Source organism: Trachypithecus francoisi, unplaced genomic scaffold (assembly GCF_009764315.1).
Source record: "Trachypithecus francoisi isolate TF-2019V2 unplaced genomic scaffold, Tfra_2.0 Lachesis_group10, whole genome shotgun sequence".
In the NCBI taxonomy this organism is placed as follows: Eukaryota; Metazoa; Chordata; class Mammalia; order Primates; family Cercopithecidae; genus Trachypithecus; species Trachypithecus francoisi.
In genome coordinates, this window is record NW_022681455.1 from 97,993,314 (window position 1) to 98,018,276 (window position 24,963).

Sequence of the window (24,963 nt, forward strand, 5' to 3'; positions counted from 1 at the left end):
GGGAAGCCGAAGCAGGAGGATCGCCTGAGGCCTGGAGTTCAAGACCAGCGTGGGCAACATAGGGACACCCTGTCTCTACAAAAAGATGAAAAGTTTAGACAGGTGTGGTGGTACGCACCTGTAGTCCCAGCTAACTTGGGAGGCAGAGGCCAGAGGATCATCTCAAGTAACTGGCCCAGGGTCACCCTGTGAGATGTTGGATCCCAGATCTGACTGTTTCAATTTTACTGTAGTTCTCTTTCTAGAACAACACCTCCAGGTGTCTCTCTGAATGCAAGGCTGATCTGGCATCAGCCTCCCCAGTGGTCTCGGTAGGGTTTCTCTCTGGCAGCCTGTCCCACTCCTCTCAACTCAGGACAGTCAGGTTTTTGAGGCATGTATCGATATTTTCCACACTTCAGCAGTTCTCTTCCTGTATCACTGCCACCACTTTTTGCCACTAACAAATGACACTTGTGCCCTTATTTACTTAGCATTTTTCTTTAAATCATTCCACTGTGGAATCTACATGTGGAGGATCTACATGTATCTTAAAGGCTATTTCATATAGCTAGGTAAATAGAAAATTTGTATAATTTGCCAGAAGTAGAAGAAAATCACAACAATAAATAGCATGCAAATAAAACAACATTAGTAAAGTCTAGCTAGAAATGTTCTCTTTGTTAAGAAGGGGCATCATTTCTACACCCATGTTCATTGCAGCATTGATCACAATAGCTGAAAGGTGAAAGTAACTCAAGTGTCCATCAACAGATGAATGAACAAAATGTAATATGTATTATACACATAGTGGAATGTGATTCAACCTTTAAAAGGAATGAGAGTCTGACACACTACAACACGGAGCAGCCTTGAAGACATCATGCTAAGTGAAATGAGCCAGTCACACAAAGGCAAAGACTGTGATTCTACTAAGATGAGGTACTTAGATTGGTCAAATTCAAGAGACAGAAAATAGAACGGTAGCTGCCAAGGGCTTGGGGGAGTAGAAAACGGGAAGTTCTGTTTCATGGGTATGGAGTTTCAGTTTGAGAATATGAAAAATGTTTTGGACATGGGATGTGGTGATGTTTGCATGACAGTGTGAAGGTACATAATACCATTGCAGTGTACACTTTTTTTTTTTTTTTTGTAGAGTCAGGGTCTGCTATGTTTCCCAGGCTGGTCTTGAACTCCTGGGCTCAAGTAGTCCTACCACTAGGGCTTTGTCCAAAGTGTTGGGATTATAGGCATGAGCCACCCCACCTGGCCTGAATCTACACTTAAAAATGCTTAAAATGGTAACTTTTGTTACATATATGTATGTGTGTGTCTATATATATATATATTTCTTACCATAATAAAGCATTTAGAAGTCAGACATCCTGTTTTGATGTCTAATACAAGATTGAAAAATGGGGAAAAATAAGGGACCTAGTCCATGTGAGAGAGGGGTTAAAACAGTTTAGCTCTCAGCTGAGCGCGGTGGCTCACGCCTATAATCCCAGCACTTTGGGAGACAAAGGTGAGCAGATCACTTGACTTGTCAAGAGATCAAGACCATCCTGGCCAACATGGTGAAACCCCGTCTCTACTAAAAATACAAAAATTAGCTGGGTGTGGTGGCATGCGTCTGCAGTCTCAGCTACTTGGGAGGCTGAGGCAGGAGAATTGCTTGAACCCGGGAGCAGAGGCTGCAGAGAGCTGAGATTGAACCACTGCACTCCAGCCTGTTGATAGAATGAGACTCTGTCTCAAACAAACAAACACACAAACAAACAAAAAACAAAAGAAACAGTTTAGCCCTAAGCTGAGGCTTCTGCTGAACACAACCAAGATTGAGAAAGACATGTAAATGACATTTTTTGCAGTGTAACTCAGTTTATCTAAAGTCCTGTTGGGGTCCCACCTACAGTCTTCTTGCAGCTCACCAGGGTAAGTAGCCCCCATATGAGGAGACACTTTACTGGGATGGTATGTGGCCTCCTCCCTGCCTGGGGGCCTGAGAGAAGACTGGCAGGCTTCCTGCCACTGAAGCATCCAGAGTGTTTTGCAGAGGAGCGGGAGGCAGAGCTTTCCTGGAGGAGGCAGGATCCAGTGGAGCCCTGATGGGTGGAGAGGAGCTGGAGGGCTTCCCAGGTACGTGTGTGGGACCACAGCTGGGACGGAGAAGGGAGGTGGGTATTAATATGGCAAGCACAATCAGACTGGGTAGTGGTGGAAGTTGGATGGGGTTAGACTGTGAAGGTAAAAGGAAGCCACCACTGGTTTGTTTGTTTGTTTGTTTGTTTTGTTTTTGAGACGGAGTCTCTGTTGCCCAAGCTGGAATGCAGTGGTGTGATCTCGGCTCACTGTAACCTCCACCTCCTGGGTTTAAGCGATTGTTGTACCTCAGTCTCCCGAGTACTTAGGATTACAAGTGTGTGCCACCACGCCCAGCTAATTTTTGTATTTTTAGTAGAGACAGGGTTTCGCCATGTTGCCCGGGCTGGTCTCAAACTCCTATCCTTAAGTGATCCACCTGCTTCTGCCTCTCAAAGTGCTGGGATTACAGGTCTGAGTCACCGCACCCAGCCTCACCACTGGCTTTTGAGCAGGAGAGTATCTTGGTAGTGAGTTTCAGGATCAGGAGTGCAGGGCTAAGTAACAGGCACTAACTTAGTCCCCAACTGAAGCAAGGCACAGTGAGGCTGGTACAGACCCAGGCTGGAAAATAGAGGGGCTGAGGGTTAGGCGGGGCCTCCTCCTGAGCCCTGAGAACAGCCAGCTGGGCCCACATTCAGCATGAGGAAGGAGGAGGTTGGCGTGGCAATCCTAGAAGTAGCTGGGTGACCTCAGAAAGGAAGGGCCTGGAGGTCAAGGTCTGGATCATGATCAAAGAAAACAGAAGTGCCAAGAAGGGCCAAGGCTTGCCCAAGTCACCCAAAGGGAGTGTAGCCCAGGAGTCAGGACACAGGTGCACTGGTGTCCCTGCAAAACCTTTACCATGCAGCTGGGGTGGGGACCTGCCTGCCCTCCAAGGAGCAACTCCCTCCTGCTTCTGCAGAGGCCACTTGTACTACCTGTGAGGTGTGCTTGGGCTGATGCGGGAAGGGTCCCAGTGAGGCAGAGAGGAGGGAGACTATGTTAGGACCTGTCTGGTTTGTGCCTTTTACTGCCTCTCCATCTTTCCCCCAGGGCTAGAAGAGCACATTCCTGAGTCACAGTTTTCCCAGGAGTCTGGATGGGCCCCAGGCAAGAGAGAGCACCATCTCCCCATTACCAACACACACACTCTCTCTCTACCCCCACACACCTCTTGGCTTTCCCTTAGAGCTCTTCAGAGGGTATGGCTGATGCAGTTCGGGCCTATCCAGACCCCTGGCTCGGGGAGAAGCTGGCCAGCTTTCCAGCCCCACGTTTTCTGGGCTCTGTGGCCAGGGAGGCCCCTCTCCACCAGGCTCTGCCACTTGGCAACTTTGGGCCAGGCCCTGGTCCTTTCTGGGCTTCAGATCCCTCATCTGTGAAATATGATGGCTTCATAGAGTGCTTCCAGTGACTTTGTTAGCCTTACCTTTTGTAAACCCCACACTACCCTGCAAGGTGCTACTGTCGTTATCTCCGTTTTACAGAGGGGAAACAGGTTCAGAGAGCGTGAGTGGCTTGCCCCAATCACCCACCCAGCAAGTGGTGGGCTTGGTAGTTGAACCCAGGCAGTCTGACCCAGCTCCTGCCTGAGGTCCTTGCCATCATTGATACACCATCGAGTGTCAGGTCAGGCAGGGATCATTTTCCCTTTTCTATAGGTGGGAAAACTGAGGCCCAGAGGGGCGACATCTCTTGCCCAAGGATGCGGAGCTCAGGTGGGTCTTGAACACTGCATAAGGCCATTTTGCCATGTCCTCGAGCACCTCCACAGAGGAGCCGCCACCCCAGGAAGTGCTGCAGGCTCTACGGGGTGATACCATCAAAGGGTGACCAGGGCATGACCACCGGCTTGGAGGAAGCAAAGAGGATGCTGTTGGTGAAAGGAGAAGTGAAGTGAGAGTGTGATGCCTGGGCCTGGGGTGGAGGGAGCAGAGAGAAGTGCAGTGGGGGTGCAGGTGTGGGGCGAAGGGAGAGGCCACCCACAGACGCCTCCCAACTTCCCCTTCCTGCAGAAGCAACAAGACAGCAGCCGAGACAGCAGCTGAGACGGCAGCGGCAGCTTCACAGGTCAGCCTCCTCTGGGCCTCTCCCCACTCTCCCCTGCCCAGTTCTCTGTCCTTATCCACAGGCCCCTCAGTGAGTACTGGGCATACCAACACCTAGGTGGGCACAGGCCTGGGGACATCCTGGGTGAGCAAGCTGGGGACCCACCCTCATTCCCTTTCTGGTTGGCAGCTCCACATCTAGGGGAATGTAGCGATCTATGCTTTTGGAAGGAGGGGCGATTTAAATTAAGAAGTAGTTAGGCTTGGGGCTCGAATCTTAGCTTCCCCATGAGGTCTGCGACAAGTGAAGGGTGGTTTCTTTTCTGGACCTCAGTTTCTCATCTGTAAAATGGGGTGAGTCTGGGAACCTGCACTGTGGATGGCTGTCAGAGGCTCAGTAGAGGGCCTGGCACATACTTTGTGCTTGGCAAACTGGAGCAGGTGCAGCTCCTTTCAGAGCGACCTGGATTGGATCCTGGGGACAGCATGTCTCAGGGAAATGGCCCTGCTGCTGGCTTGGTCACAGACTTCCTGTTGGGCTCCGGGGTGGCCTCTCTTTCCCAACCTGTGAAATGGGGTCACTAATAGCATCTCTGAGGGCTTTTTTTTTTTTTAGACAGAATCTTGTTCTGTTTCCCAGACTGAAGTGCAATGGCGTGATCTCAGCTCACTGCAACCTCCACCTCCCAGGTTCAAGTGATTCTCCTGCCTTAGCCTTCTGAGTAGCTGGGATTACAGGCGCCAGCCGCCATGCCTGGCTAATTTTCATAATTTTAGTAGAGGCGGGATTTCACTATGTTGGTCAGGCTGGTCTCGAACTCCTGATCTCAGGTGATCCACCTGCTTTGGCCTCCCAAAGTGCTGGGATTACAGGTGTGAGTCACTGCACCTGGCCTCTTAGGGCTTTTTTTGCAGAGACCACAGATTGATTGATTCCTCACCCAGGCCAGAGGCAGGGGCTCCAGACTATGGTTGGCAGGGGCAGGTGGGGCTGTGTGTGGAGAATGGCTGGCTCAGTAGGCCCTCATGCTGCTGGGGAGAGGTGGGATTCTGGGGTGCATGGTCAGCTGCAGGGAGGAAGGCAGGGATTCCCAAGCCTTGTGCTCAGATGTATTCCTGACCAAGGACTTTGGCCAGAGCCCTGGACCTGGCTCAGAGCCTGATTCCCAGTAGAGGATCAGGGAAATTGTTGTTGGAGTTTCTCTTTCTGGGAAATAGGTTTCCTTGGCGTCATTTTACAGATGAGAAAACCTGAGACACAGAGAGGTCAAGTGCCTTGTCCAGTGTCACACAGCCTAGGCACTGAATACTGGCACTGGTTATGAGATTCTCATCTTCCAGAGGCTCTGTCCTGTGCTCCACAGCTTGTCATTTCTCTGTTGGCCTAAATAGAGTCTTACTTGTCTACACAGCAACTCAGCTGCCCAACCATCTTTGGGAGGCTGCAGTGTGCAGGGGGTAGCGCCCTGGACCCTGGAGGCCTGGGTTTGAGTCCCAGCTTGCCCACTGGCCTGCTGTAGAACTCAAGCAGACTCCTCTTGTGCAGTATTCAGTTTCCCCACCATCAACTGGAACCATTCTGGAAGTCAGGTAAGGAAGGGATTGCTATTTCCTAGAAGGCCCCAAATAATGAATTGCAGGGTGGAAAATGAAATGACTCAGTGTGTGAGACGATGGTGCATGGTGACCTCTCTGAAGGGATGTGGAGGGGAATTTGGAGGTTGCAAGCAGAAGTGAAGACCGTGGTTTGCTCCTGGGAAAGGGGGTGGAAACCACAGCTTCTATCTGGAGTGCCTGGGGGAGGTATCACTTCTGCTTTGGCCTCAATTTCTTCAGTTGTGTAGTAGGGTCAGGCTTGTCTTCCCTCAGTGCCTGCCTGGAACCAGTGTGGGTAAGAGCCTTGTCTTAGGGTCCACACCCTGCAGGTCAAATCCATCTATCTGACTGGACCTCAGTTTCACCAACAGTATAGTGAAGGGGCAGACAAGTTGGCCCAAGATCCTTTCTGTGCTATCAGGTCCTCCACTACTGGACCTCAGTTCTCTCTCCTAAGTGATTTCCTTCAGTAGCTCAGTAGCTTCTTTTGCCTCCCCAAATCTTTTTTGTTTTTTTGTTTTTTTTTTTTTAGACAGAGTCTCACTCTGTCACCCAGGCTGGAGTGCTAGAGTGCAGTGTCACAATCATGGCTCCCAGACCCAAGTAATCCTCCCATCTCAGCCTCCCGAGTAGCTGGGACCACAGGCTCATGCCACTATGCTGGGTTAGGATTTTTAATGTTTAATTTTGTAGAGATGGGGTCTCCTTATGTTGCTCTGGCTGGTCTCAAACTCCTGCGCTCAAGTGATCCTCCTGCTTCAGCCTCCCAAAGTGGTGGGATTAAGGCATGAGCCACCGCACCCGGCTCCCCCAAATCTTGTCCTTTGTCTTTTCTCTGAGGTTCTGAGAGGGTAAGTAAATAACACAGCGAAATAAATAACCGAATAGCCAAATAAATAAGAACCCAGCCTTCTGTGACTCCAGAGTCTCTATTTCATATTTAAAATAAACATATATATTAAAAAAATTATGTTAAGAAAAATGGGTGACCATCTGGAGAAAAAATGAAATTGGATTTATATTTCCCACTGTACCCCAGTATCAATGCAAATGGGTTGGAGATTTCAATTTGAAAAATGAATCTATAAAAGTACTGGAAGAAACGGGCAAATTCCTTCATGACATTGGAGTAGAGACTGGGCTTGGTGGCTTCCTCCTGTGATCCCAGCCTTTTGGGAGGTTGAGGCGGGAGGAGGGAGGATCGCTTGAGCCCAGGTGTTTGAGACCAGCCTGGGCAACATGCTGAAACCACGTCTCTACAAAAATAAAAACATTAACTGGGCGTGGATGTGCCAGTTGATACAAAAAGTTGTATACTCTACATACTATTCTGCATTTTGCTTTTTCACTTGAAAATACATTTTGGAGAGCTTTCCATGTCAATAAGAGGAGAGCTTCCACTTTGTCATCTGCATATTCTAGTGTTGTAGGGATAAGTTACAGTTTATTTAACTAGTCCCCTATTCATAGACATTTGTGCTGGTTCTATTTATTTGCTCTTACAAACAATGTAGCTATGCTTATATTATTTCTCACATGTGTGAGTTCACCATTTATTTATTTTTATTTTTTGAGACGGAGTCTTGCTCTGTCACCCAGACTGGAGTGCAGTGGTATGATCTCTGCTCACCTCAACCTCCGCCTCATGGGTTCAAGCCATTCTCCTGACTCAGCCTCCCGAGTAGCTGGGATTACAGGCGTGCTCCACTGCGCCTGGCTAATTTTTGTATTTTTAGTAGAGACAGGGTTTCACTATGTTGGCCAGGCTGGTCTTGAACTCCTGACCTCAGGTGATCCTCCTGCCTTGGCCTCCCAAAGTGCTGGAATTACAGGCATAAGCTACCATGCACGGCTCTATTTATTTATTTCTGATACAGGGTCTCACTCTGTCATACAAGCTGGAGTGCAGTGACACCATCATAGCTTACTGAAGCCTCAAACTCCTGGGCTCACGTGATCCTCTCACCTCAGCCTCCCAAGCAACTGAAACTACCAGGTGCGTGGCACCACACTCAGCTAACATTTTTGATTTTTAGTAGAGTCAAGATCTTGCTATGTTGCTCAGGCTGGTCTCGAATTCCTGAGCTCAAATGATCCTCCTGCTTTGGCCTACCAAAGTGCTGAGATTACAGGTATGAGCTACCACGCCCCGCCATTTGCTCATTTTTATATTGAGTTCGACTTTTCCTTATCAATGTCTAGAAACATTTTACGTAATAGGAAAATCAGCTCTTGTCTGTTATACATAGATAAAAGTATTATATGCAAATAGTTTTCCTAATTTGTCATTTGTCTTTCAACATTACATATGGCCTTCTTTTGGCCAGGTAGAAGTGTCTTTTTAAACAATTTTTTTTGTTTGTTTTTTTCTGAGATGGAGTCTTGCTCAGCTGCCCAGGCTGGAGTGCAGTGGTACGATATCGGCTCGCTGCAAGCTCCGCCTCCCGGATTCACGCCTTTCTCCTGCCTCAGCCTCCCAAGTAGCTGGGACTACAGGCGCCTGCCACCATGCCTGGCTAATTTTTTGTGTTTTTAGTAGAGACGGGGTTTCACCATGTTAACCAGGAGGGTCTCGATCTCCTGACCTCGTGATCCACCCACTTCAGCCTCCCAGAGTGCTGGGATTACAGACTTGAGCCACCACGCCTGGCCTTAAATAATTTTTATGTAATAAAATGTATCTGTATTTTCTCTTTTGGCTTCTGGATTTTGAGTCATAGCTAGAAAAACCTTCCCCACTCCATTGTTTTCTTGTTTTGTTTCTGTTTTTTGTTTTTGAGACAGAGTTTTGATCTGTCACCCAGGCTGGAGTTTAGTAGCACAATCATAGCTCACTGAAGCCTCGACCTCCCGAACTCAAGCGATCCTCCCACCTCAGCCTCCCGAGTAGCTGAGACTACAGGCTTGTGCCACCAAGTCCAGCTAATTTTTTGTATTTTTTGTAGAGATAGGGGTCTTGCTGTGTTGCCCAGGGTGGTCTCCATCTCCTGGGCTCAAATGATCCTTCCGCCTTGGCCTCCCAAAGTGATGGGATTACAGGTGTGAGCCACTGCACCTGGCCTGTCCAGATTTTGCATATAATAAAATATATGATCTTTTTTTTGCGAGAATGGAATTAGATTGTTTTGCAATGTGCTTTCTGTCTTTCATGAGCAATATGTCACTATTATTTCTTCCATATTGATAGTCACTTGGAGCATTTAAAAATCCTATTGAAATATTTGTGTTTTTTTTGTTGTTGTCATGAAGGCAATATGTTGTAAAAAAATTAAACAATACAGAAAATATAGAAGGAAGTTTAAAAAGAAAAACCTCTCCCCTCAAAAAAGCATTATTAACATTTTGGTGGCTGTCCTTCTAGATCTCCCATATGCTTCAGCATGCATACAAACATAATTTTTCGTCAATGAGATTTTGTGTGTTATTTTCAACCTGCCCTTTCCACTCAATGATATGCTGTGCTCTTCTTTTACTTAGCCTTATTTTTTTGTGTTTTTGTTTTGAGACGGCGTCTCACTCTGTCGCTAGGCTGGAGTGCAGTGGCGCGATCTCGGCTCACTGCAACCTCCGCCTACTGGGTTCAAGTGATTCTCCTGACTCCGCCTCCCGAGTAGCTGGGATTACAGGCGCCCACCACCAAACCCAGCTAATTTTTTTTTTTTTTTTTTGTATTTTTAGTGGAGACGGGGTTTCATCATGTTGACCAGGATGGTCTCAATCTCCTAACCTTGTGATCCGCCTGCCTTGGCCTCCCAGAGTGGTGGGATTACAGGCATGAGCCACGGTGCCCAGCCTTTTTTTTTTTTTTTTTTCTGGAGAAGAGTCTCACTCTGTCATCCTGGCTGGAGTGCAGATATGCCATCATAGCTCACTGAAGCCTTGAACTCCTGGGCTCAAACAATCCTCTTGCCTCAGCATCCTGAGTAGCTAGGATTACACATGTGCCAACATACCTGGCTAATTTTTATATTTTTAGTAGAGATGGGGTTTTGCCATGTTGCCCAGGCTGGTCTTGAACTCCTGACCTCAAGTGCTTTGCCCACCTAGGCCTCCCAATGTGCTGGGATTACAGGCATGAGCCACCACACCTGGCCTCAAAATTGTTTTTAGAGAAAGGGTCTCGCTGTGTTGCCTAGGCTGGTCATTAACTCCTGGCCTCAAGGGATTCTCCTGTCTTAGTTTGGGATTACAGGTGCAAACCATGGTGCCCGGCTATACGCATCTTTTTTTTTTTTTTTTTGAAAGAATACACATAATTCTTAATAGTGAAATGACAATCTGTTGCATATTTGAATTTTGAAAAAAATTATAAATGCACAGAAGGTTGCAAAAAATAGTACAGAAGGTTTTGTATACCCTTCACTTATTCTCCAGTAGGAACATCTTGCATGCCTATAGTGTAATATCAAAGCCAGGAAATTGTCTTTGGTATAGTTCACAGGCTTCATTCCGTATTATACACACTCATTTATATATGCCGGTTCTTTGGTAAGTGTGTTTTAACTTTATAAGAAACTGCCAGACAGTTTTCCTTGCAATTTCATGACTTGATAAAATAAAAGTTTCCTGTAAACAACACCACAATCAAGACACAGAACTGTTCCATCGCCACAAGGATCCCTTGTGCAAGACCTTTAAAGAAACAGACTCCCCCCCCAACCCTTTGCAACCACCAATCTAGTCTCCATCTCTATCATTTTGTCATTTCAAGACTGTTGCATAAATTGAATCACGCAGCATGCAACGTTTTCAGATTGGCTTTTTTTTTTTTTTTTGGCTCATGATAATTCTTTTAAGATCCATCCAAGTTGTGTGTGTCAGTAGCCTTTTTTGAGAAATTCATTTTTTTAACTGCTGAGAATTGTATTTCAGAGGGTAAATGTATCACCATTTAACCATTTTCAGCCACTTTGAGGCTACTATGAATAAAGCTGCGATGACTGTTCATATACAGGTTTTTGTGTGAACACGAGGTTTCATTTCTCTGGGATAAAAGCCCAAGAGTGCAATTATTGGGCCATATGATAAGTACATGTTTAGTTTTATAAGAAACTGTCGAGCTGTTTCCCAGAATGGCACTGGAGTGTAATTTATTTATTCTTCTATTGATAGACGTTCACATAGCTTTCAACTTTTCCTTATTAACAATACTACTCTAAATATTCTTGTATGTATATAATCCTGGCTTGCCCTATTCTTTCCATGGGATAAATTCATAAGAATGAGTTTCCTGGCTCAAAGGATATTCAGAACATAAAGTTCGAATATGTTGCTAAGCCACTCCCTTGCAGATGATGCTCAGATCTTAGACAGAGAGTGCAGGAATGTGCCTGTCCCCACAGACTCACTGGGTGCTATCATATTGCAGATTTTTGCAGATCCAGTGGTGGAAAAATGAAAACTCATATTCTTAACTACTTTCCTCTGCCACTACCATCAAACAGGTGTTTTGAGTTTTGTGGCTCTCCCTCTTTGAAGCCTTGCAAATTTTCATTGACTTTCTTTCTTCTAAGAGGAGGATCATCAGTTCTCTTGCTCTCCCTCCCCTATTTCCTCTTCTTCATCCTCTTAATATGTTTTTTAGTTGGATTTCTAAAGTCTTGTCTATAGAGGTATACATACAATAAAATTCACCCTTTTGGAGAGCAGTTTGGTGCATTTTGACAGATGTGTACCATCATGTATACATGTATATCATAATCAAAATATAGAACATTGTTGTCCCCTGAAAAGTTGTCTCAGGCCCTTTTGTAGTTAATATCTTTTAGCTACTCCCTGGCAACTACTGATTTGTTCTCTGATCCAATAGTTTTGACTTTTCTAGGTTCCACTTCCATGTTACATTCCCTCCAGGAGTGAATGAGACTTCCAGCTGTTCTATATCCTCACAATACTTTGTATTACCAGTCATTTTAATCCTAGTCATTCTAGAAGGTATGTAGTGATATCTCATTGTGGTTTTTATATGCATTTCTCCAATGACTAATGATATTGAGCATATTTCATGTGCTTATTTGCATCTATAGGTTTTTTTTTTAATTATATTTTTTAGCATGTAGTTTCAGCTCTGTCACCCAGGCTGGAATGCAGTGGCATGATCTCAGCTCACTGCAGCCTCCTTCTCCTGGGTTGAAGCAATTCTCCTGCCTTAGACTCCCGAGTAGCTAGGATTACAGGCACCTGCTACCACACCTGGCTAATTGTTATGTTTTTAATAGAGATAGGGGTTTCACCATGTTGGCCAGGCTGGTTTCGAAGTCCTTACCTCAGGTGACACACCTGCCTTGGCCTCCCAAAGTGCTGGGATTACAGGCCTTTGAGCCACCATGCCCGACCCATCTATACGTCTTCATTGGTATAGTGATTGTTCAGATCTTTTCCTATCTTTATTGGGTAGTTTGTCCTATTATTAGTTGTGTAAGGGTTCTTTATATAGTCCAGATACAATTTTTTAAAAACATCAGATATGTGTTTGTAAATATTTTCTCCCAGTCTGTGGCTTATCTTCTTATTTTCCTAACCATGACCTTCAAAAAGCAGAAGTTTTAATTTTGATTCAGTTTATCAGTTTTTTGTTGTTGTCATTGCCATGGATCATGTTTTTGGTGTTGTTTCTAAGAAATCTTTGCATAACCTAAGTTAGAAGGATTTTCTTTTTTGTTTTTTTCAAGGAGTTTTACAGACATATCTTGGAGATATTGTGGGTTTGGTTTTAGACCACTACAGTAAAGCAAATATGGTAATAAAGTGAGTCACACAAACTGTTTGACTTCCCAGTGCATATAAAAGTTATGCTTACGTCGGGCGCGGTGACTCATGCCTGTAATCCCAGCACTTTGGGAGGCCGAGGCGGGCGGATCACGAGGTCAGGAGAGCGAGACCATCCAGGCCAACATGGTGAAACCTGTCTCTCCAAAAAATACAAAAATTAGCTGAGCATGGCGGTGTGTGTCTGTAATCCCATCTACTCAGGAGGCTGAGGCAGAAGAATCGCTTGAACCCGGGAGGCGGAGGCAGAGGTTGCAGTGAGCTGAGATTGTGCCACTGCATTCCAGCCTGGGCGACAGAGCGAGACTCTGTCTCACACACGAAAAAAGTTATGTTTACATTATACTGTAGTCTATTTAGTGTGCAAAAGCATTATGTCTAAAAATGTACACACCTTAATTAAAGGACACTTTATTGCTAAAAAATACTAACAATCTATCTGAGCCTTCAATGAATCACACACTTTTTGCTGGTGGAAGGTCTTGCCTTGATGCTGATGGCTGCTGACTGATCAAGGTGGTGGTTGTTGAAGGTTGGGGTAGCTGGCTATTTCTTAAGACAGCAGGGAAGTTTGCCACATCAATTGACTCTTTCTTTCATAAGATGTTTCTCTGTAGCATGTGATGCTGTTTGATAGCATTTTACTCACGGTAGAGCTTCATTCAAAATTGGAGTCAGTCCTCTCAAACCCTGCAGGGGCTTTATCCACTACTTTTATTTAGTATTCTGAATCTTTTGTGGTCATTTCCACAGTGTTCACCATATCTTCACCAGGAGTAGATTCCATTTCAAAAAACCACTCTTTGTTCATCTATGAGAAACAACTCTTCATCCATTCAAGTTTGATCATGAGACTGCAGCAATTCAGTCACATCTTCAGGATCCACTTCTAATTCTAGTTCTCTTTCTATTCTCATCACGTCTGTAGTTACTTTCCCCACTGAAGTTTTGAACCCCTCAAAGTCATCCATGAAGCATGGAATCAACCTCTTCCAAACTCCTGTTAATGTTGATATTTTGACTTCCTCCCATGAATCACACATGTTCTTGCAGCATCTAGAAGGGTGAATCCTTTCCAGAAGATTTTCAATTTACTTTGCCCTGATCCATCAGAGAAGTCACTATTTATGACAGCTATAGCCTTAGGAAATTTGTTTCCTAAATAGTAAGACTTGACGGTCAAAACGACTCCTTGATCCATGGACTGCAGAATGGATGTTGTGTTAGCAGCACAAGAACAACATTAATCTCCTTATACATCTCTGTCAGAGCTCTTGGGTGACTAGGTACATTGTCAATGAGCAGCAATATTTTGAAATAAATATATATTTTTTGAACAGTAGGTCTTAACAGTGGGTTTAAAATATTCAGGAAACCATACTATAAATAGATTGCTGTCATCCAGGCTTTGTTAATCCATTCGTAGAACACCGGCAGAATAGATTTAGCATAATTCTTAGGAGACCTAGGATTTTCAGGATGTTAAATGAGTATTGGCTTCCATTCGAAGTCACCAGCTGCATTACCCGCTAACAGGTGAATTAGCCTGTCCTTTGAAGCTTTGAAGCCAGGCATTGATTTCTTCTCTCTGGCTATGAAACTCTTAGATGGCATCTGCTTCCAATATGAGGCTATTTCATCCACACTGAAATTCTGTTGTTTAATGTAGCCACCCTCATGCATAATGTTAGCTAGTTCTTGTGGATAACTTGCTACTCCATCAGCACTTGCTGTTTCACTTTATACTGCTATGTCATGGAGATGGCTTTTTTCCTTCAACCTCATGAACCAACCTCTGCTAGCTTCCATCTTTTTTTCAGCTTCCTCGCCCACCTTGGCCTTCATAGAATTGAGGAGTTAGGGCCTTACGCTGAACTAGGCTTTGGCTTAATTAAGGGAGTGTTGGCGGGGGGCGGGGGGGCTGGTTTGATCTTGTATCCAGATCACTGAAATGTTCTCCATATCAGCAATAAGGTTGTTTCGCTTCATGTGTTCACTGGAGTAGCACTTTAAATTTTCTTTAAGAGCTTTTCCTTTTCATTCATAACTTGGTGAACTGTTCGGTGCAAGACGCCTAGCTTTTGGCTTATCTGGATTTTGACATGTCTTCCTCACTGAGCTTAACATTTCTAGCTTTTGATTTAAAGTGAGAGATGTGCGACTCTTTCTTTTACTTGAACACTTAGAGACCATTGTAGAGTTATTCATTGTTCTAATTTCGATATTGTTGTGTCCTAGGAAATAGGGAGGCCCAAGAAGAGGGAGAGAGACAGGGGAACAGCTGGTTGGTAGAGCAGTCAAAATGTATACATTTATTGGTTAAGTTTGCCATCTTATATGGGCGCAGTTTGTGGTACTCCAAAACAATTACAGTAGTGACATCAAAGATCTCTATTCACAGATCACCACAGCAGAGATAATCATGATGAAAAAGTTTGAAATATTATGAGAATTACCAAAATAGGACACAGCCGTTGAGTGAACACGTACTATTGGAAAAATGGTGCAGATAGACTTCCTTGATAGACAGTCTTCAATTTGTAAAAAAAACCCACAAGATCTGCAAAATACAGTAAAGCCAGGTACGCCTGTACAGTTTTAGTCTTGTTATTTGCGTCTGTGATCCATTCTGAGTTAAATTTTGTATGTGCTTCAATATATGGATTCAAGATGGTTTTTTTTTTTTTTTTTGCGTGAGATATCCAATTGTTCCATCATTAATTGTTGAATCAGTTATCCTTTACTGAATTACCTTTGCATCTTTGTCAAAAATTAATCGACAAAAAATCAATATATGAACAAATTTTTGGACTCTATTCTGTTCTATTTATCTCTATATCTGTGCTTATGCCAGTAACACACTGTCTTGATTATTGTAGCTTTATAGTAAGCCTTGAAATCAAGTAGTGTGGACTCCTCCAGCTTCATTCTTCTTTATCAAAATTGTTTTGTCTATTCAAGATCCTTTGTTCTTACATATACATTTTATTTATTTTATTTTATTTTATTTTTATTATTTTTTTTTTTTTGAGACGGAGTCTCGCTCTGTAGCCCGGGCTGGAGTGCAGTGGCCGGATCTCAGCTCACTGCAAGCTCCGCCTCCCGGGTTCCCGCCATTCTCCTGCCTCAGCCTCCCGAGTAGCTGGGACTACAGGCGCCCACCACCTCACCCAGCTAGTTTTTTGTATTGTTGGTAGAGACGGGGTTTCACCGTGTTAGCCAGGATGGTCTCGATCTCCTGACCTCGTGATCCGCCCGTCTCGGCCTCCCAAAGTGCTGGGATTACAGGCTTGAGCCACCGCGCCCGACCCGATACATCTTCTATATCAATTTTTGTCTACTTTTGTCAATTACTCAGAGACAAATATTGTATTTTGCAACTATAAGTATTGCTTTGTCAATTTCTCGCTTTAGCGTTATCAATTTTTGCTTTATTTTTCAAAGCTCTGTTATTAGGTGCACACACATTAAAGATTGTTACATTTTCTTGATGATTTAGTCTTTAGCATTGTATAATCTTTATCCCTGGTAAAATTCCTTATCCTGAAGTTTACTTTTTCAGATATTAATATATCTCTTCCATCTTACTTATTGATATGGTTTGGCTCTGGGTCCCCATGCAAATCTCATGTTGAACTGTAATTTTTCAGTGTTGGGGAGGGACCTGGTGGGAGGTGATTGGATCATGAGGACAGATTTCGCCCTTGCTGTTCTCCTGATAGTGAGTGAGTTCTCACAAGATCTGATGGTTTAAAAGTGTGTGGCACTTCCCCCTTCTCTCTCTGTCTCCCCTGCTGCCATGTGAAGACGTGCTTTCTTCCCCTTCACCTCCTGCCATGATTGTTAAGTTTCCTAAGGTCTCCCCAGCCATGCCTGTGGAACTGTGAGTCAATTAAACCTCTTTTCTTTATAAATTACCCAGTCTCTGATGGCTCTTTATAGCAGCGTGAGGCTGGACTAATACACTTATGATTGGTATATCTTTTTCCATCATTTTACATATAATTTATTGGTGTCTTTATATTTGATACATGTTTCTTGAAAACAGTATGTAGTTAGGTTTTGCTTTTATAATCCAGTCTGACAATTTCTGCCTTTTAATTGGAGCATTTAGACTATACTTAATGTAATTATTTATATGATTGGGTTTATATCTACCATCTTGCTGTTTGTTTTCTCTTTATTCCATCTGTTCTTTGTTTCTTTTTCTTCTTGTCCTGTCTTATTTTGGATTGAGCAGTTTTCATAATATTATTTTATGTCTACTATTGCCTTACTAGCTATATCTTATAATTTTTCCTTTTTTGTAATGGCACTGTAGGATTTAAATACACATATTTAACTTTCCACAATTTATCTTCGAATAACATTGCAATTCTTAAAATATAGTGTAAGAACCTCACAACCAAATACTTCCATTTCTGCTCTCCTGCCTGTTGTGCTATTTTTGTAGTATACTTCTACTTCTACATACACTATAATCCCCACAATGCATTGTTACTGTTTTTACGTTAAACAGACATTAAAACTGAGGAAATTTATTTTATATTTGACACATTTTTGCCAATTACGATACTCTTCATTTCTTTGTTTAAGTCCAAATTTCCAACTGGCATAATTTTTCTTCTGCCCTAAGAATTTTCTTCAATATTTATTTTAGTGCCAATCTGCTGGCAATGAATTCTCCAACTCCTTGCTCATCTGAAGAAGTTCTTATTTTGTCTTCATTTTTTTTTTTTTTTTTTTGATACAGGATCTTTCTCTGTCACCCAGGCTGGAGTGCAGTGGCATGATCATGGCTCACTGCAATCTTGACCTCCCGGACTCAAGTGATCCTCCAGTCTTAGCCTCTTGAATAGCTGGGACTACAGGTGCATGCCACCATGACTGACTAAGTTTTGTATATTTTGTAGAGACAGATTTTCACCCTGTTGGCCAGGCTGGTTTTGAACCCCTGGACTCAAGCAATCCACCCACTTCAGCCTCTCAAAGTGCTGGGATTATAGGTGTGAGCCACTGCACCCAACCTTGTCTTCGTTTTTGAAAGATATTTTCACTGGGCATAGAGTTTTAGAATGACAGATTTTTATTGAAAGATATGGCTGCATTATCTTCTGGTTTTGATAGTTTCTGATAAGAAGTCTCTTGTAGTTTGTATCTTTCATTTTCTGTGTACAATGGCTCTTTTTTTCTGGCTGACTTCAAGATTTTATCTTTGGTTCTGCAGCAGTTTGACTAGGATGTATCTAGATGTGTTTTTCTTTGCATTTATTCCATGGGGTTTTGCAGAGCTTCTTGGATCTGTGGTTTGTTGTCTTTTATTAGTTTTGGGAAAAAAATTGGCCATTTAAAAAATTTTAATTTTCTATTCTTTCTGTTTCTATTTATTCTTCTCTGTTCTCTCTCCTTTAGCTAGGATTCCAATTACATATATACAGACCATTTGCACAGTTCTTGGGTAATCTGTTAATTTTTATTTTCACTCTTCTTACTCTTTATATTTCAATTTGGATAATTTATATTACACTATCATCAAGTTCAAGGATTCTTTACTTTGCTGTGTCCACTTTGCTAATAAACTCATTGAAAGAATTCTTCATCACTGATATCGAGTTTGTTTCTAACATTTCTGCTTGACTAGTCTTAATAGTTTCCATTGTTCTGCTGAAATTTCCCATCTGTTCTTAGAAGTCTACCTTTTCCACTGCACCCTTTAACATATTTATCAGAGCTATCTTGTCTCTATCTGATAGTTCCAACATTTTGGCCATCTCTATGATCTGGTTCTGTGTCTCTTAAAATCTTGGACTAACTATCAGGCATTGTGTGTAATGGAACAGTAGTAAAGTAAATGATATTTATGCCTAGAAAGAAATTGAAATATTTCTTATGTCATGGCTTTGGTATAGGCCTCAAGTCAATCTAATCTGTAGTTGATTTAGGTTTAAGTTTTATTTATTTATCTGTTTATTTAGAGATGGAGTCTCACTATGTTGCCCAGGCTGATCTTGAACTCTTGGGCTGAAATGATCCTCCTGCCTTGGCCTCCCAAAGTGCTGGGATTACAGGCATGAGCCATGGTGCCCAGCTGGATTTAGGTTTTGTTGTTGCTATAGTTACCTTTGGTATACTACAGGCTCCAAATTTCTCCAGTGGTAGACTGTCCCTACATTGTGTTCAATGAGGACTTGAGTCCCACAGGAGTTTCCCCAGTGTCCCCGCTCTGCGCTGCATGCATGCAACACAGAGGAAATCTCTCTTTGTGTTCTAGTCCCTTCTCCAGCGGTAGACTGCTGTTACTTGTTGCTTGGTGCAAAGCTTGTGGTGGAGGCAGTGAATTCTTGATTATCCTGCTCTAGCTTCAGCCTTAGACAGTCTTGAGCCTGAGCCCCAGGAGTGGGGGTTTCTTAGTGTTCCTGTTTCTCCTCCAGTTTTTGACAACCTCAGCCTCTTATTCAGTGCAGGTACTAGAATGCAGGCTGACTTCCTCCCCTTCACCCCCGTGGGAACTAAACTCTGCCTTACTGGTTGGGGGATCTTGAGTGGGAGTGAGATTCCTGCTCTTTTCCCAGTAGTAGCAGCAGCCCTCTGTTTTATATCAGTGCAAAATCCTGGACACTAATGGGTTGCCTCTTCCTTGCCAGTGTCCAGTGGCTTTTTTTTTTGTTTTCCTTTCTCACTCTGTTGCCCAGGATGGAGTACAGCGGTGCTATCACGGCTCACTGCAGCCTCCAACTTCCCAGGCTCAGGTGATCCTCACACCAGCCTCCTGAGTAGCTGGAACTACAGGCATGCACCATCACATCTGGCTTTTTTTTTTTTTTTTTCAGAGACAGAGTTTTGCCATGTTGCCCAGGCTAGTCTTGAACCCCTAGGCTCAAGCAATTCACCTACCTCGGCCACCCAAAGTATTGGGATTACTGGCATGAGCCAAGGCACCCGGCCCTGACGGCTTTTGCTTAGTGTCACTGTAGCATTGTGGTGGGAGGGTCTTCTACTCCAGCACAGGCAGTCAACATTTGCTTTATAGCAGGTCAGGGACCTGTGGGATGGGCATCTTAAATCAAAGCAAAGCCAGGGTATAGGTGTTTATCTCTTGGCATCAGCCAGTTACCACCTTGCACTCATGCAGAGCCCAGAGCACAGATGGGCTTCTCCAGGTACTCCTGCTCCACCCTCAACCCTTGGCACATCTTGCATGGCTGTGTTACCAGGGGCCTCCCTCGGGCCCTGTCCTACTCCACATCATTCTCATGAGTGTTCAGTGGAGGACTGTAGGAAGAAACTGTCTGGGGGTACAGGTTACCCTTGTGTTTGGGGCTCCCAGTAAACTGCCACTCTAGCTAATGCTCAGCCATTAAGATTTCTTTAAGGTATTAGTCATTTTCTCCTTATCTACTTTTGCAGCAACTACCTATTCCTCCATGCTCTGTCAAACATGAAACAGATCATGTGTTTCATCCATGAAAGATAATGTGTTCTGGTTACCTCCAGAAACCAGTTTGCTTGGTGGCCTATGACCTCAGCTCTCCAGTAGGCTAAAATAAAATAAAAAAAAGATTTTGTACATTATTTAGCTTTCCCATTGTTATGATGGGAACAATGCTCCCATCTGGCTGTCTACTTTCTAGGTGGAAATCAAAATCATCTTAATATGGTTTTTACACAATTAAAAAGACTCCTGTTTAACGTTTCTATTATGACTATATGCATTCCATTCCATATCAAGTCATGTAGCAGCGTTTCATTTTCTTGTACAACTTGGTTTTCTTGAAATTAATTGCTTCTTTTTATTTTTGCATTTACAAACTTTCTGTAAGACATCTCAAAAACAATTTTTCTAGATGTTCAAACCTATTTGGTCGTCTATCTACTCTCCTTTTCCTCTTCCTTATTTTTTTCTTGAAGAACTCCCTCCCAGGGCATTCTTTTCTCCTGCTCCCTCTGGGTGGGAAATGCCCTAGTCCTGCTGTTCAGCATCAACCCAGGCCTTCCCTTCACACATTTTCTGGGGAGTAGCTTTACCTCTCCCATGGTAGGACACAGGATTTCCTGTACCCTGTGTCTTCTTTCATGATTTACTCTCTCATTTTGTTGGAGCACATCTTCCAGCAGCTTCTCAAGAAAGGGTGTGTGTTTTGAAATTTTCAGTAATCCTTGGTTGACCGTTCAAGAGAGGAGCACTAAAAACCTAATTGTTTGGCAGAGCTTGGTGACTGGTGAAATTTCACTGTAAGTTAGGTCTTGGCCATGACATTGAGGAACACAAAAATGGAAGTAGCTATAGGATACTATTCTGGGAATGGTTAGCTCTTCAGAGACTTTTCTCCTGCCTCGGGGCATAACCCTGGCTGCTGCAGTCTTCTGCAGTCTTCTGGAATCTGAGTAGGGGAGGGGATATTGTTTAATTCCCCCCTTCTGCTCTGATTATGGTGCATCCTTTCTCCAGAGAGTAAACTTTGTGTGGAGCAGGATTGGGATGGTAGGATGGTGAGGAAACTCCTGAATACTCGAGGTGGCAGGGGAGATCTGGGGACTGAGTTGGGCATTAAAGACTCACAACCAACGAATCTTGTTTTTATTTTTATTTTTTATTTTTTTGAGACAAGGTCTTATTCTGTTGCCCAGGCTGGAGTGCAGTGGTATGATTTTGACTCACTGCAGCCTCCATCTCCTGGGCTCAGGTGATTCTTCCACCTCACCCACCTGAGTAGCTGGGGACACAAGCGCAGGCCACCATACCCAGCTAATTTTTATATTTTTTTGTAGAGTCAGGGTTTTGCCATGTTGCCCTGGCTGGTCTGGAACTCCTGGTCTCAAGCAATCCTCCTGCCTTGGCCTCCCAAAGTGTTCTAGATCACAGGCATGAGCTGCCATGCCTGGACAACAATCCTTGTTTTTTTATTTATTTATTTATTTATTTTTTTTTCTGAGACACAGTCTCACTTTGCTGCCCAGGCTGCAGTGCAGTGGCACCATCTCCGCCCACTGCAAGCTCCGCCTCCTGGGTCACGCCATTCTCCTGCCTCAGCCTCCTGAGTAGCTGAGACTATAGGCACCCGCCACCACGCCCGGCTAATTTTTTGTGTTTTTAATAGGGATGGGGTTTCACCATGTTAGCCAGGATAGTCTCGATCTCCTGATTTCGTGATCCATCCGCCTCGGCCTCCCAAAGTGCTGGGATTACAGGCGTGAGCCACCGTGTCTGACCAACAATCCCTGTTTTTAGCCTCTTCCTTCATCCCCACTTCAGAGGTTCCTGATGCCTCCAGTTCTCAAGTGCTTCCAAGGTTGTGAGGCTTCTTGTCTCCCGCCAACACCACACCTCTCCCCACTGCAGGCACTGGGTTCAACTTTTTTCAGTCTGCTAAACGTCTTACCAGGTGCCACCTACTTGTAGCCTCCAAAGTTTAGCTGACATCTCCCATCTCTGCAGTTGTTTTCTTTCCCATTGCTCTCTCTTTGTGCCTGTTTTCTAGGGAGTAGCTTTACCTCTCCCATGGTAGGGTACAGGGTTTCCTGTACCCTGTGTCTTCTTTCATGATTTACACTCTCGTTTTGTTGGAGCACATCCTCCAGCAGCTTCCTGAGAGGCTTTGTGCCTCTTTTTTTCCCCATTGTACTGTTTTTCATGCCTATTTTCTTTCCCATTGTTCTGTGGCTTTATGCCTGTTTTATTCATTCCCTCTCATGTTAATAGGGCTTTCAGGGGCACACATAAATTTGCTCTATTGAAGCAGAAGTTTATTAATTCATTTTAAAATGGAGGAAAATGAGGGCAGAGAGAGAGACAGATCCTACCCAAAGCCACATGATGAGTTAATAGCAGGGCTGGATGGAGTTTACATGTTGCTTTCTCCCACACACCTTCTGTCTGGGTAGAAGCTGGGGTCCTGGGGAAGCCCCCAGATAGACTGCTTTTTGGGAGGGGTAGTGTATCAGGCAGAGCTGCTAATGGCAGCCATTACTTGGTGGTCAAGGATTCTGGAGTTTTAGAGACCTGGCTTTAGGCAGGTTTAAGTAAAGCAAGACCCTTTGCCCTTCATACTCAGCTTCCTCATCTGTGAAAGGCAAGAGTGGTGAGGGTCAAATAAGATGCTGCATGTTGTACTATTGGGACATGCCAGACACCTAGAAGTTAGAGGCTGTTCTTTTATCATCATGATGATGGCATGCTCCTTTTCCAGGGCCAGAGCCAGTTCTTGGAGGAGACTAGGCACAGGGCATGGATCACTGTGGTACCCTTTTCCTGTGCCTGTGCCTTCTGACTTTGCAGAATGCAACAGCAGGTAAGGGAGCTCTGCTGAACTGGGGGCAGCCCTAGCGCAGTCCTGGAACTGTGATGCAAAAGGGGCACGCATCAAACCCTGGGAGATTGAAAGGGGCCACTTAGGCTTCCTGGGGGCAGCAGGAGCTGCTTATGAACTAGACTCTCAGGCTGGGATGGAAAGCCCAGAGGTTGTGGGGCCAGAGGGTAGCTGAGACACAAGCTGAGGGGGAGGTGTGTCCCCACAGAGACATGGAAAGAACTCCTGAGCTACATGGAGAATATGCAGGTGTCCAGAGCCCGGAGCCCGTCTTTTTCCTTTCGGTGAGTTGGACGTGTTCCTCTCCTGTTTAGAGTCAGCTGTGTCTCCTACCCCAAGCCTGCACCTTGAATCAGTGGGTCAGAGTTGGTCTAGTATAGACTCTTAACTGTGCGTTTTTTCAGCACTTTTTTTGAGTGCCTACTGCATGCCTGACCCTAGGCTCTGCGGATGCAGGGTGGGCGTGTCACTGCCCTCATGAAGTTTATCATTGAGGACTGGGGGCCCTTAATCATGGATGTCATGAAACTAAGTGCAGAACTGTGGATCTCCATGCATTTTCCTGGGAAGGAACTCTAAAATTCTGGCTGGGTTCTCCAGGGTCTGTGACCCAAAGACTGAGCAGCTCTGGGTGAGCAGACAATGCCGAAGACTGGTCAAGGATAAGAGCGGCTACTGGGAAGCTGTGAGGGAGCAGTCAGGGAAGGCTTCCTGGAGAAGGTGACAACAAACTGGGACCTGAACAGGAGTTAATCGAGAGGAGGGGATAGATGGGGTAGGGAGGTAACAGTGTGCCAAGGACACTGTGTATGCAGTGATCTGGAGGTGGGAGTGACAGGGGTGTGGGTGGGGAGGCCCTGCCCTCCCAGGCTGTCTAGAGCCCCCTCTCACCCTTACCCCACTCTGGGCTCTGGCCTCCCTGGCCGTCTCTCTGGGCTGCAGTCAACTTCACCAGCTGGAGCAGATGCTACTGAACACCAGCTTCCCGGGCTACAACCTGACCTTGCAGACACCCACCATCCAGTCTCTGGCCTTCAAGCTGAGCTGCGACTTCTCTGGCCTCTCACTGAGCAGTGCCACTCTGAAACGGGTGTCCCAGGTCAGAGGCTGCAGGTGGTGGTGGTGGGGGCGTGGCCAGCTGCCCCTGCCCTAGAAGTCCTCCAGGGGTTTAAGGTCTGGACTTTCTTTAGGCTCCACTGTCCTCCTCCCCACACCCCCTAGTCCAGGCTCTGCCCTAACTAGCAGTGAGTTACCTCCTCTGTAAAATGGGGCTGATACTCGCTGTGTGAATTGTGGAAAGGGTGGTGCTTTATGGCCCCTCCAGGGCGGAGTCTTCTTCCTGCTTTGGCTGGAGGCTGCCCCTTGGGGGAGGCAGCTGTGAGAGAGGCCAGGAACCCTGGCTCCTTTTAGGACCCTGGGATGATTGGCTGGATCCCTGGCGGGGGCTGAGCTGGGGCTGAGTGCTGAGGTAGCTCCATCTTCAGGGGCCCAGTGGGTCAGGTAAACACCCCAAACTCAGGAACAGCATGGAGGGAAGGCCTGGGATCTCGGGAAGTTTGGGAGGAGATGCAGCCTGGGGGGAGAAGGTTCTGTGGGTAGAAACCCCACGGAAAGTTTCATAGGGAGTGGGAGGCAGTGAAGGTGTTGGGGTCAGGTCTACAGGTCCTGGTTGCCAGACTCAGCTTGTCTGTGACCCTCTGCAGGCCCGGGTCCAGCATGCCCGGGGTCAGTATGCCTGGGGTCAGCATGCCATGCAGTTCCCTGCCGAGCTGACCCGGGACGCCTGCAAGACCCGACCCAGGGAGCTGCGGCTCATCTGTATCTACTTCTCCAATGCCCACTTTTTCAAGGTCAGTGTGATGGTGGGCCAAGGAGGGTGGGTGCCGGCCCCTTCTTGGGATCCACTGCAGGTGCCCAGCACTGCCTGGCCTCTGGGTGACCAGCACGGAGTGAGACCAACCAGCCAGCTGTGCAATCCAAGCCAGCCATTGTCCCTCTCTGGGCCTCAGTTTCCCTGCCAGCTTTAGCAGAATGGTAGGAAGGCACAATTACATCTGCAAATGAGACCTAAGAAACCTACTATGTGCCTGTTGCTAGGCAGGAGACAGACAAGAAGACACTTGTTCCCTACGCTCAGAGAA

At 45.2% G+C, this 24,963-nt stretch overlaps 1 protein-coding gene across 8 annotated transcripts in view; it reads left to right on the forward strand.

Annotated features, from left to right (window-relative positions):
* The first annotated feature begins 3,980 nt into the window (after positions 1–3,980).
* Positions 3,981–24,963, forward strand: part of ADGRG5 (adhesion G protein-coupled receptor G5) — a 34,543-nt gene continuing 13,560 nt past the window's right edge. For 3 of the 8 annotated variants that reach the window (XM_033218539.1, XM_033218546.1, XM_033218545.1), the window contains exons 1-7: positions 3,981–3,999; positions 4,119–4,173; positions 5,564–5,741; positions 22,703–22,804; positions 23,031–23,106; positions 23,765–23,921; positions 24,526–24,672. In XM_033218539.1, coding sequence (XP_033074430.1) covers positions 22,741–22,804; positions 23,031–23,106; positions 23,765–23,921; positions 24,526–24,672 — 444 coding nt within the window. In that variant the 5' untranslated portion in view covers positions 3,981–3,999; positions 4,119–4,173; positions 5,564–5,741; positions 22,703–22,740. Of the gene's footprint in view, positions 4,000–4,118; positions 4,174–5,563; positions 5,742–7,680; positions 7,744–7,818; positions 7,880–11,656; positions 11,682–17,362; positions 17,387–22,702; positions 22,805–23,030; positions 23,107–23,764; positions 23,922–24,525; positions 24,673–24,963 lie in introns of those variants that run through there. The other 5 variants (XM_033218542.1, XM_033218540.1, XM_033218541.1 and 2 more) reach the window with 5 other exon arrangements.